Source organism: Primulina eburnea, chromosome 3 (assembly GCF_022965805.1).
Source record: "Primulina eburnea isolate SZY01 chromosome 3, ASM2296580v1, whole genome shotgun sequence".
Classification (NCBI taxonomy): Eukaryota; Viridiplantae; Streptophyta; class Magnoliopsida; order Lamiales; family Gesneriaceae; genus Primulina; species Primulina eburnea.
In genome coordinates this window covers 962,094-973,736 of record NC_133103.1, presented here as the reverse complement: position 1 = coordinate 973,736, position 11,643 = coordinate 962,094, and the positions used below count along the sequence as shown (strand labels likewise).

General features: G+C 34.8%; 1 protein-coding gene across 2 annotated transcripts; it reads right to left on the bottom strand.

Annotated features, from left to right (window-relative positions):
• Nucleotides 1–115: 115 nt before the first annotated feature.
• LOC140825091 (L-arabinokinase-like) lies at nt 116–10,320 on the bottom strand. 2 transcript variants are annotated; one of them, XM_073186623.1, is made up of 29 exons: nt 9,990–10,320; nt 9,118–9,225; nt 8,954–9,022; nt 8,761–8,844; nt 7,968–8,044; nt 7,425–7,491; nt 6,949–7,006; nt 6,759–6,826; nt 6,601–6,663; nt 6,109–6,162; nt 5,908–6,010; nt 5,716–5,825; nt 5,507–5,626; nt 4,783–4,839; nt 4,465–4,637; nt 4,201–4,369; nt 3,883–3,966; nt 3,103–3,228; nt 2,695–2,825; nt 2,534–2,615; nt 2,266–2,353; nt 2,087–2,130; nt 1,898–1,993; nt 1,738–1,814; nt 1,385–1,579; nt 942–1,107; nt 777–848; nt 468–671; nt 116–389 (listed from the first exon to the last, which is right to left on the bottom strand). In XM_073186623.1, exons 1-29 carry the CDS (start codon nt 10,077–10,079, stop codon nt 279–281), a joined length of 2,946 nt encoding a protein of 981 aa, XP_073042724.1. In that variant the 5' UTR covers nt 10,080–10,320; the 3' UTR covers nt 116–278. The 2 variants fall into 2 exon arrangements, with proteins under 2 accessions (XP_073042724.1, XP_073042726.1); XM_073186625.1 differs by lacking the exon at nt 9,990–10,320 and having other exon boundaries at nt 8,761–8,867; nt 9,118–9,192.
• Nucleotides 10,321–11,643: the final 1,323 nt, after the last annotated feature.

Genomic DNA, 11,643 nt, shown 5'->3' with positions numbered 1-11,643 from the left:
ATTCTAATTATCACGTCTTTTCATTTCCTTATAATATAACATTAACAGAATCCACCCAAATAAACAAACCTGTTCGAATATAATCGGATTTGATGTGAAAAGATAAGCTTGGAAGTAGGAGTAATAAGCCATAATATTCGAGTTTAATCAAGTTGTGAACAAATGATTGGTCGTACCTTGCACCAATCAAAAGTTGGTTTATTTATTTATTTATCAAATTACGTACAGAAATAAGGCCATTAACTCCATTAAATATGAAGATCAATATATGTGCATAATCAAATCCGACGACGACGAATTCTCAGGTGACCAAACTTGCCGGCACCTGGAGACGAAGCCTCAAAGACAATAGGCAAATAACCTGTAGCACTTTTATATCTCTGCTGGATCTGCAAATGCAGGATTACATTATTGAAAATTATAAAGATTTATATAACAATTTTTTATTATTAAAGAGAGTTTCTCACCTGAAGAATTTGTTCACTGCTTCTTAAAGAATTTTTGCCGACAACACAAATGGTCCCACCAGATCCACCCCCTGTTATCTTTGCACCATACAAGGTTCCATCTACTGCCCTCGAATTTTTACTGTGTTGCATTTCTTGAACCAGTTGTACGAGCCTGTCTGTCCCATCTGAACCGAGTCCGCAAGCACCGTAACTGTAGTGACACTGTCAAGAAACGAGCTCGTAAGGAGAAAAAACACTGAACGTAATTTTAATAGAATTTATCTTGCCACATAGTGTCTAGTTACAACATTAATATATTAACTATACCTGGTACATCAACTCTCCCAGAGCAGTCAATTGATCGTCTGAAGTTGCAGATGTAAGTAAAGCCTTGAAAGCCTGTAGTCATATAAAATCACTATGTGTAAGATCTAAAAGTTTATATAGCAAAATGACATAGAAAACCAATTTTCTTGTCTTTTTTCGGCATACCTTGACTCGAAAATTTTCGTATATGGGATGTTTGGTAGCTGCTCTGAGTCCATAATTTCGCTTATGATCTATTACAGTGACGGAATCGCCGTGGTCATTATATTTCTTCAAGAAAGTCTCGCCAAGCAAGGTTTCAGGAAGTTGCTTAACGTAAAGAGCTTCGTATCTGAATTTGGGTAAACATCGTGTTGGTTAGAATCCGACACAAGGTGAATGATTAAATTTATAGATCGAGTTTTTGCATTGATACAGAAGCTATAGCGATTAATTAGCATGGAATTTAAATCTTTTTTTTTTTATTTAGTCGTCCAAGCACCATATTTTCTTCCCTTTCATATAAGCTACCACAGTGCAATTCCAAATAATGCAGAAGAAATTTCCAAAAGGTCAACTCTCTAGCAAGCAAGCATGATTTCGAATGGGTAGTTTTTTTTCCTTTTCACCTGTGGGCCGATAAGTTGCACAAGTACTCCAGGGCTGCCTCGGTTTCAAGTAGTTCGATTCCATCCTCTTCCAGATCATCAGAGGTTGTTCCATTAGTCAAAGATTGTGATAACAGTTCTGACGCAACCGACTTTATGATTTTTCGGCCCATAAAGGCTCCTATCCTCACAGATCCATAATCAGCACCGCCAACGCTGCAAAAAGATTCATTATTTCAGATGAAAAGAGGGAATCAACCACGTAAAAGATGTTTCAAGAAAATTTGATGAGAAACTATATCAATATTGAGTTTGTAGGTACATTGAATTGATAAAAAAGACCTCCAAGCTAGAACAAGATATAAAACCTATACCTGTGCCTGATTCCAGAATCGATTCCCCAAAATCGTACATGACTTGGAATGTCCACCAGACCCAATACCTCTGCAGGCTGCACCAAGTATTTACATGTAATAAAATTTTCTTCTAAATTTTAACAAGAAAAAGTTGTCTTCCCCGTCAATCCTCAAATACCTGGCAAACCATAGCAAGTAGTTTGTTAGCCTCACCACATGCAGAAGTCATCTGATCCATCACACCACACGGAGCTCCAACTACGTGATTCTCCACCTTCACACATATGAATATTTACAGAGATTTAAGCATCATAAAGATACAAAAATACTAGAATAATGCCTATGATCACGTTTTCAGAATTCAAACCTTTTGGCAGAGCAAAGCAAGATCTCTTGGGTTGATATTTAATCCTGAAAAAAGCAGATGCTGGCATGGTTAGACATATGGTCGATCAAATAAGAAGCTAGGGAATGATAAGTGCATCATGACATAATTTTGAAAAATGGAACAAAATTAATAGCAAATTAACGGAGTAGTTCGAGAACCATGAGCAGCAGCGACTGCAGACATAGTAGCAACCTCCACAGCTGCAGAAGAAGAGACCCCTTTACCTTCCGGCACAGCGGAAGATACCTACAACATTCAGGATAAGCTTAAATTAAAACTCTAACAAATCACTTGCTACAAAAGACGCAAAGAAATGTTAAAAAAAAGTGTGGACAAAGAAAAGTTACACAAATTTGATACAATTTCTGAAGAACACAAACTAAGTAAAGGAAATCATGTCTTTTGAATTTATAATTTGTCATATACCAGCATTCTAATACTATTCTTGAAATGTAATCCAAATTCTTTCATCAACACGAGGATGGTTCCGGCAATATATGCAGCCCATCTAAAATAGCAATATGGTTAGTGCAACGCATAGGAGACTTTTCAAAAGCAGAAAAAAATACCACGAGTAAGATTTGAACCTTTGGGATGGATCTCGAGAAAAGTAACTTCTGGCCGCCTCATACGACATTGGTTGCTCCCCATCCATGAAATCCGACAAATCCATATCAAAGGTTGGTCCACGGTTGCTTAATTCAGATCCATAAGATACCTGAACAAACAAAACCAACAACAACAAAAACAATATCAGTTTAAAATATTCAAATTCAAAATCAAATTCTGTTGGCTTGAAAATGACGAAATCAGCATTCACTTCTACAAACCTAATAGATTGATCATATAACTTTATTACTTTCAACTGACACTAAGGATTAACTTTGACATGGTAGCCGCAAATACTGGCCTCAACCTCATCCCGTATCATCTGAAGTTAAGATCACAAATTTTTTAAACTATATGAGAACTTCAGTTAAAGGAGAATCGCATACGATTTGCAGAACAGGAGTTGGTCCTTGTCCTTTGGCATCCTGCCGGGCCTGAGCATGCTTCCATAGTCTCTGTTTAGTTGGATGAATCTTTTGCACAGCAACATGGCAAGCTTCTCTGATTGGCATCTGTAGATATATCATGACATCATTGACAAAATGTAATCAATGTGGCAGCAGAAACTCTGATATAATAGTAGTTCAGACAGACTACAAGCTTTCCCTCTCATTGTGGTGATCAGTACATCAACTCATGCTTCTTGTAGTGTTATTTATACTTGATTAGTTGATTTTCTGGAACACAAACTTCGGTGAGCCTGAAATACCATGGGTATATTTGGTTCTCGTTTCCTGAATTCCCAGAAAAATATTGTCTAAAACTGCACTTTCTGACAATGATACTTGGAGATTGTAACGAATTTTTGGTTTTGTCTTCTCTGAGATTTTTTCTTTTCTTTTTTGCTGTATATTTCATGAAATGTAAGACTATGTTGGTTATGCAGTGCTTTTAATAATATATATGGCCTTTTCTTGGCAGTGATCGAATAGGAGATAATGTGAAATGGGATGAAGTGTGGTTTTAGATACAAGATGAAAATCATTTGCTTTCATTTTTGAAAAATGAAAACATTTCCCTGACAAAAACAAACCGCAGCTCATATTTTTCTTGCGCATATTTTTCTATTGTTTTGGTGGGGTGGGTGGGGTGGGGTTGGGTCAGTTCAGGGGAAGGGATGGGGTGGGGTGAGATTGGGACTTAGAAGTTGGAGTAAATTCACTTACCTGCAATACAAGGCTTCCAGAGTAGTCTGCAATTCCACCCATAACATCTAATCTTCCTGGTGCTCTTGCCACGAAAATGTCTTCCTACACCCGACAATTAATATTGCAAATAAACATCTTATATATTAAAAGAGCAGCAGGAGTCATCCAACTTCATGGCAATGGACGGAGTTCAATTTTTCATGGTGTCAATGCTATTAAAATATCATCAGCTTTATATTTTGGTTTATTTTCTCATGGCATCATTGAAAAATATATTTCCCGTATTAAATATAAAACTCAAGCCAGTACCAGCAAACCGAACTGAATAAAAGATACCTCCCAATTAAAGAGACCAGCAGCAGCTTTCCGCTCCCTGATCTGGTGTTTCTCGGTACCTTTTCCAGAATCATGGACAACATCAAATTCTGATAAGCTGTTCAAGAAACTCACAGTATCAGAGAGACCCATAAAATCTCCATGAAGAATCTCAAAGTCCTCGAGGTATCTAGCAAAAGAGACAAAATGTTAAAGTAAGAATACATTCGACACTTGAATGGGCAATGAAAAATTAGGATTATTGATGGAAAAAAAGTCACTTACGAAGGCATAAGAAGATTATCTTCATCAATTTCAGCAGTTGGAGAACCCGTACGAAGACCAAGTTCAGTTTCAGCATTTGCATACCAGTCTGGAATGCTTAGATCTCTTCCAGGAACTCTTTGGAGTTGATAACCAAGAACAATAGCATCCTGTAATCTCCTAGCCCCGCTAAGCTAGAGCTCAAGAAATTAGGACATAAAAATAGTGAAGAGACAATCAGGTCAAAATCATTACACGGACTCTCAAAAGGTACATGCATGCATATCATCTTGGCATGGTAGAGAGAAAATGTCCAGGAAAATACCAAGTTAATCTCACCTTGTTGGATGTATAATTTTTCCCTGAAGCTGTATCTTGCAAAATATTAGCTGCAACCTGAAAGTAGTAATCGAATCAGAGCATTACATTTTCATACAATTAGAAACAAATATAAACCAGTAAGACCGGGCTTTTCAAAGTCATGTATGAAGGATTTTTTCTGTTTTCAACGAAGATAAATAAACACAGATGCACAAACAAAAATGTAGTACCATTATATTAAAATATAACTGATTGTCTTGGAGGATTAGTCTGATGTCAGACAAATAATTCGAGTTCAAATCAGGATAACATCCATTTGAGAAAAAATAATAATTTTGTTGTCATGAACTCCACCAAAAAATAAATAATCAAAACGTCCTTCAGTGATGAGCCAATTTAGTTGCGGAGTCTGAGGAAAAAGTATCATGTATCAGCAAAAACTTAGTAAAATAAAGCTTATTAGAGACAATACTATCTTTAACTAACCAGCTTGCAGTACATCCTCCATCTTAACGAAATATAGGAGCAATGGAAGCACAAACAAGAGGAATGATATTAAACTGGATAATTTCTAATCTTGTTGCAAATGAGAAAAATTTTCCATTACTAAGGTGAACAAATCATGATGCTACGATCCATAACGCCATTTGTTTGCCGATGATGTTTATCAAAATAGGCTCGACAGATGCCAGTTTTTGAACTTCACCAAGGAAGATTCAAACAATAAAGGAAGATGAGGTACCTCACCACCGTTGACTCCTCCCTCATAGCAAGGTTTCAAACTAATCGCACGTTCCAGGTATGGTCTCCAGTGTCCAGTAAGTAAATCCCTTCTAATCATCTCAACTCCAGCTTGATAGAACTGATAACCGGTGATCATATGTTCATTGATCCAGCGAAGAAACAATTGATTTCAGAAAAAGGCAAGGACAACCGCATTAAAAATTAAACCTCAAGCATATTTCTCAAGAATGGCTCCTCATTGAAGTAGTCCCTACGTACAAAGATGAATGGTATCTTGAATGCCAGAGACTCGCTGACAGTCCCATATCCAATTTTTCCTGATGTCAAGAAAACGTAAACTTATAAACTGCTTGAAATTGAAAACGTACCATCCATTGCAAAACAAGCTCCATAACTCACCAAGCATGCAGTCAGATGCAGCAATCACATCTGGCGTGTATGTATCTTTTGCTAGCTTTATGAAATTTGGAGGAAAGACCTGACTATCAGAAGCACCACAAACCTAAACCAGAAAGAAACTAGCATATTATTCTTCACCGCTGAATCCCAGATACATCATTCAAGCACCAACAATTCACTAATATAGTTCAACAAAGATACCAGACAAAGCCATCCATGAGGCAGGTACTCCTCCTTTAAAGTCCAACCAGCTGGCTGCAAATCACGGCTACGTTATAATATGGGAACAAGTGCAAGTAAATGCAGACATGAGGGCAGAAAACTTTCAAAATGATATCCACACAAAGCAAGAAAAAAATAAAAATGAATGTGAACTAATATTATTCAAATGTAAGTATAATGTGCAGCAGATAAAGCACTATAGAAAATCCAATAAATCAAAGTTCATCATGGGTATATTCATATTAGGGACGCATCACAATTGAACCTGATACAACTACAAGTAACAAGATTTAACGACGTCTGTTAATGCAGGACAAGTAGATTTTACCACATAAATTGGGTAATGATAGGTTCTGTGAAAAATATGATCACGTTTTTTAGGTTATAAATATCTACAGAGAGAAAAATCAATTTGCGGCCCATAGCCTATCCACAGTCCTGGTAAAAAATCTTCACAAAGTGACTGTTTACCTGTCCGCCAAAGTTAAGAATAACAACCTTCACATCTTCCATGATTCCAAGTTCTTTCCGCACCTGGAATGTAATGATAAAGTAAATGAATGAGGCATGAAAGTGGCATATGTTCACATTATTTTACAAATTATAAGTTGGTTGTTTCTTTCACATACCTCCTCACGTGACTTGTGTAATCTCCTCACGACCAATGGAACGTCTATTGCATCACGGAATGCAGGCACTATAATACGCAAATCCATGTGAAAGATAATATAAAAAATAGACCTCTTCATCCCCTTATTTTAAGGTTAATGAAGATTCAAAGAAGAAAATTAAATTGATAATTTGTTTATGTTTTCATACTCGGGCAGTATCCTGGAAGGCGAATAAGGAATTCACAATGTGAATAATCCTCTGCAATCTGAAAAGTCACATGATTAAATTGGAATCAAATGAAAATAGAGTACCAAGAATTGTAATATGAACAATACACAGTAAATGGTTCAAGTGTTTCCAGAGCAAAAATGTCGAGAGAATAATTGACTAAATTATAGAGTGGAAACACTTAATATCAAATAAATTAAAATAATAAAGCATATGAAAATGCTTTTGAAGGTATTAATTGCAATCTTTCCCTGACAGCCCCTCACTGCCCTAAAATCACAGCCACCAAAAAGGAGAAAACAGGATCTAAAAATGGTAGTGAGTGGCATGTTTCAACCTTATCATGTATTCCATTTAAGATCTTACATTGACACTGAACAACGGCAAAAAATATACATAAAAGATCAATAAATATTAAAGGCTTGAAAGACAGCTTTACTATGACTGTACGTCACCTGCCAAACTATGGATCTGTGATGATAGCCAGCAGCCATCACGTATTCAGCATATATGAAATCCCAGCTGCAGACAGATATAAATGTTTGAGCACAATGCAAGGATATTAGAAATAAAAAAAAAATCAAAGAAGGATATAAAAGGAATTAGATGAGTAATGGTATCAACAATATACTCTACACAGATGCAAGCTCAAGGCGTCTAGAGTTAGTGATTATAATGCCATGAATTAAAGTCAGAAGACCAATCGATCAATGCTCTCAATCAAGGGAAAGAGCGTGTCTTGGAAGTTTACTAGAGACGGTCAATGACCATTCTTATTATTCTTAGTCACATAGAGAACAAGCAGATCTTTATACATCATGAAAATTGCTGGCACAAATTTATTCTGAACCATGTTCCACTTGAGAGTTTCCAGCGTGTGTGTGTGTGTGTAGATATACACATATATTGTGTGTTGAGATCTTTACACACACACACACACACATACACATACATACACATATATAATGTGTATTGAGAGAGAGTGGTGAGATTGTAACCTAAAATTGGTAACACAAACAGACCGAATTCCAGCATCAGCAGCAGCCCGACAAGCAACTGGAACAACATCTGATACCTATACTTGTACAAGCATGTAAAACAACAACGCAAAGAAAAAAATAAGCTCTTGCAGAAGACATCTGAATGAAAATAAGAAGTATCACGGTTTTTGAAAAAGAAATAGTAGTTGATTCGGTGCAAAGCAGGATGGGAGTCAAAACGCTTTCAAGTGAAACTGTTCGCATGAAGAAAAGATCAGCTGATATCGCTTACTGCTTGATGGCATTCATATTTCCTTAATTGTTAGAACAGTTAATCAATTAGACAGTATGGTTAAATCAATTGTTAGTTGAGTCAGGTTTCTATAGACCATAAATACGAAAAGAATAAATATGAAAAGAAAGCACTGCACTATGTACAAGAACACTAAGACATTTTCTACTCAATGCTGTACCATTACATTTCTTTTCAAGATTCTTTCCACTTCATTCTTTGGAACTATTATTACTCAGATTCATCTATATGCATCTGCAAGTTTTTAACAGAAACCATGGACAAAATGTCACTACTTCAGGTTTTTGTTATATTCATTTAAATTTTTATTACATGAATTCTTTCCCTAAAAAGAAATTGTCATTCTTGCACTTCCTTCTTGCATCTCTCCCCAATACTCCCAAGATAAAACAACATTTATACAATCATCGTGAATTCCCAAGATAAAACAAAATTTCTACAATCTTCGTGAATGAATAAATTTTCCCGAGGTTAATTCATCACAGGATAAATTTTTACCACTAGATCTGCCTTGATGGACTTCAGCCATTCCACTTCTGTCATCAAAATAGCATCACGAGGTGCAACGGCTGTCTCTGAATACTAAACCAATGAATATGAGGTAACTGGTTAGCAAAAAAGGATACTAGGGTCAATACCGATTATGGATGGATAAAACTGATTTCTTTATCATACGAATAACTAAATATACCTTCTCTAGAGAAGCAAGACGATCAACTGTCAATGCATCTGCTTGAACTGCTCCACAGTCTAAGAGCACCTACAATTATGGAGAATTAACTCTTGAGAGGATAATATTGGAAGAGAATATCTGAAGTAAAAGATTATCATGGAACAGTGCCCGAACAAAGAGACCTTGCGAATAAAAAGTCGAGGAGACTCTATCTCAGTTGTAAAAACATATTCTGGTGCACCAGTAACCACATGAACATCATGCCCAGCATGAATGAGATGTCGAGCAACCTAAAAATGATTCAAGAGCTCAAAATGAACATAGCATAAAACGGATCAAGAAACAAAAACAAAAAAATTTCATCATGTTCCTAACGTAGTACTTCAACTGGATGAAAAGGGAAAATGATTAACTCATAAGCCAAATGCCACCATTTGGTAATTAAATATTGATTTCCGAACAAATGCCAATCAATCTCTTGGAACAACTTTGTGAATGTATCTTCCTTAGAAATCAAAAGGAACAAATTCGAGCAAGTTCCTAATTCAAAAATTAAACTGGTTGGAATCGAGATAATTTGTTTAATTTTGAATATGTATGGGTTATGATACACTACCAAAGGTACAACATTGAGCAACGCGTGAACATGAAAAAAGGATGTTTGATCATTAATAAAGTAATGGGTTAATAATGAAAAGTCAAGCTAAAGGAAAAATTAATACCTGAAACTGCACATTTATGTGTTTTGACAAATTGATCGATTTAGACCTTAAAGCATATTCTAAATTAATGTGAACAAGAAAAAGGTTTCTCTGTGAACAAAGCCGAACAACTACGAATAATCAAAGGAAAAAAAAAAGTAACAGATGATCAATGACCATGAACCAGAATTCTTCAATCAAGAAAATAACATGAATCAACAATTGAAAAAAAAAAAAAAAAAGAAGAAGCAAGAATCAACAAAGTCAATATAAGTTCCATCTTAGTACCCACCACACCCCACAACCCGTACCCTAAAAAAATGTCTTCTTCAAGAAATCACAAGCACACAAACCTCGACAACCCGGGTGGCATGGCCAAAGCCATGGCCAGTAACATAGTAAGCAAACACCAAAGGATGCTTTCTTGATTCCTCTGAAACCATCCTTACTGAAAAGACGAAGCACAAAAAAAAATTTCGATTTCTGCAAATGCGTAAATTGTTGTGATTTCAAGAAAATCAAGCAATTGCACTTTTGTACATCCAACGCTTTCTTGGGAATAGTATTTACTTTTCAGTGGCTGGGGTTCTGATTTGACGTCAGGAGAAGTTTTCCTTGTTGACGATTATTAGGATAATCTATTGGACTTTTCGGGTGGGATCCCATTTCGCTTGATTACGTATCATCATACGAGGATTTTGGCGTTACAATACTAGGAAAATCCACTCTGGGTATTTTAATTTAAAAAATATACCTTTCCCTAATATAAAAACATATATTTTAGTCTCGGATCGGATTACTTTGAATAATGGATTTTGCATATTCATGGTCAATCCCTTTTAATTAAATACTAGTAAAAGATGTATTATATGTGTTATTATTATTTTTAATTTGATCAAATAATATTAAATAATTAACACGAAATTATTTTTCGATTTAAAAAAATTGTTCGATTTAAAAGGAAAGTTTTATTATGATTTTTTTTATTTAAAATATGGAATGACTTGAAAAGGTTTTTAGTATGGTAAGAAGGGTAATTATGGAATTAAATATTTTGGTGTCCTCAAAGGTAGTTATTCTAAAGTCATCACACTTAATATAATAGTATAGATGACATTTCATTTCCACATCTTTTAAATTTTCTTTTTTCAAATCAGAAATCAGAATACTCATTGTTAGAGAAGGAAGAATCATTCTTCTTAACTATCATCGATGAAGGAAAAAATTTGTGTCAGACAGTCTCACGGATCATATTTTGTTAGACAGATTTCTTATTTGAGTCTTCTATGAAAGAGTATTATTTTTTATGCTAAGAGTAGTACTTTTTATTGTGAATATCAATAGGATTGATATGCCTCATAATAACGATTCGTGAGACTGTTTCACAAGAAATTTAATCTCAGATGAAAGCTTTTGTTTGTTTCAAAAATATATTAATAAATGAGCAAAAAAAATAAAATTATGTGATATATCCTCTATTTGCAAAGTGTTGGCCACATTATGTTATCAGTTTTCAATACAAGAGTATTTTTATAGTTTTAGTAAATAAATAAAATATGAATTTAAAAATTTATTAATTATTTAAATGTTAACAATAAAATTATAATCGAAATTCATTGAATACATCCATAAACTATCTTGGTCATTTTAATTGATGGACAAAATTATCTTTTTTTTTCCAATATAACAAAGTAAATTCTAAAAAGAGTGAGTCTCATGTGAGACCGTCTCACGGGTCATAATCCGTGAGACGGGTCAACCCTACCCATATTCACAATAAAAAGTAATACTCTTAGCATAAAAAGTAATACTTTTTCATGGGTGATCCAAATAAGAGATCCGTCTCACAAATACGACCCGTGAGACCGTCTCACACAAGTTTTTACCTTCTAAAAAAACTAAATGATTTGTCAATAATAATTAATAACTTATAGATTTTAAAAAATTAATTATATTAAAAATATGTAATATCGTGGCTAGTATTTATAATATGCATAATATATATTA

Bases quoted from the DNA above. Each gene is read 5' to 3' on its own strand.
- LOC140825091 (XM_073186623.1), bottom strand. From the start codon at position 10,079: ATGGTTTCAGAGGAATCAAGAAAGCATCCTTTGGTGTTTGCTTACTAT. The intron at 4,370-4,464 runs GTAAGTGACTTT...CTCTTTTGCTAG, and splicing joins GATAATCTTCTTATGCCTTC to ATACCTCGAGGACTTTGAGA. The intron at 390-467 runs GTGAGAAACTCT...CTGCATTTGCAG, and splicing joins GCAGTGAACAAATTCTTCAG to ATCCAGCAGAGATATAAAAG.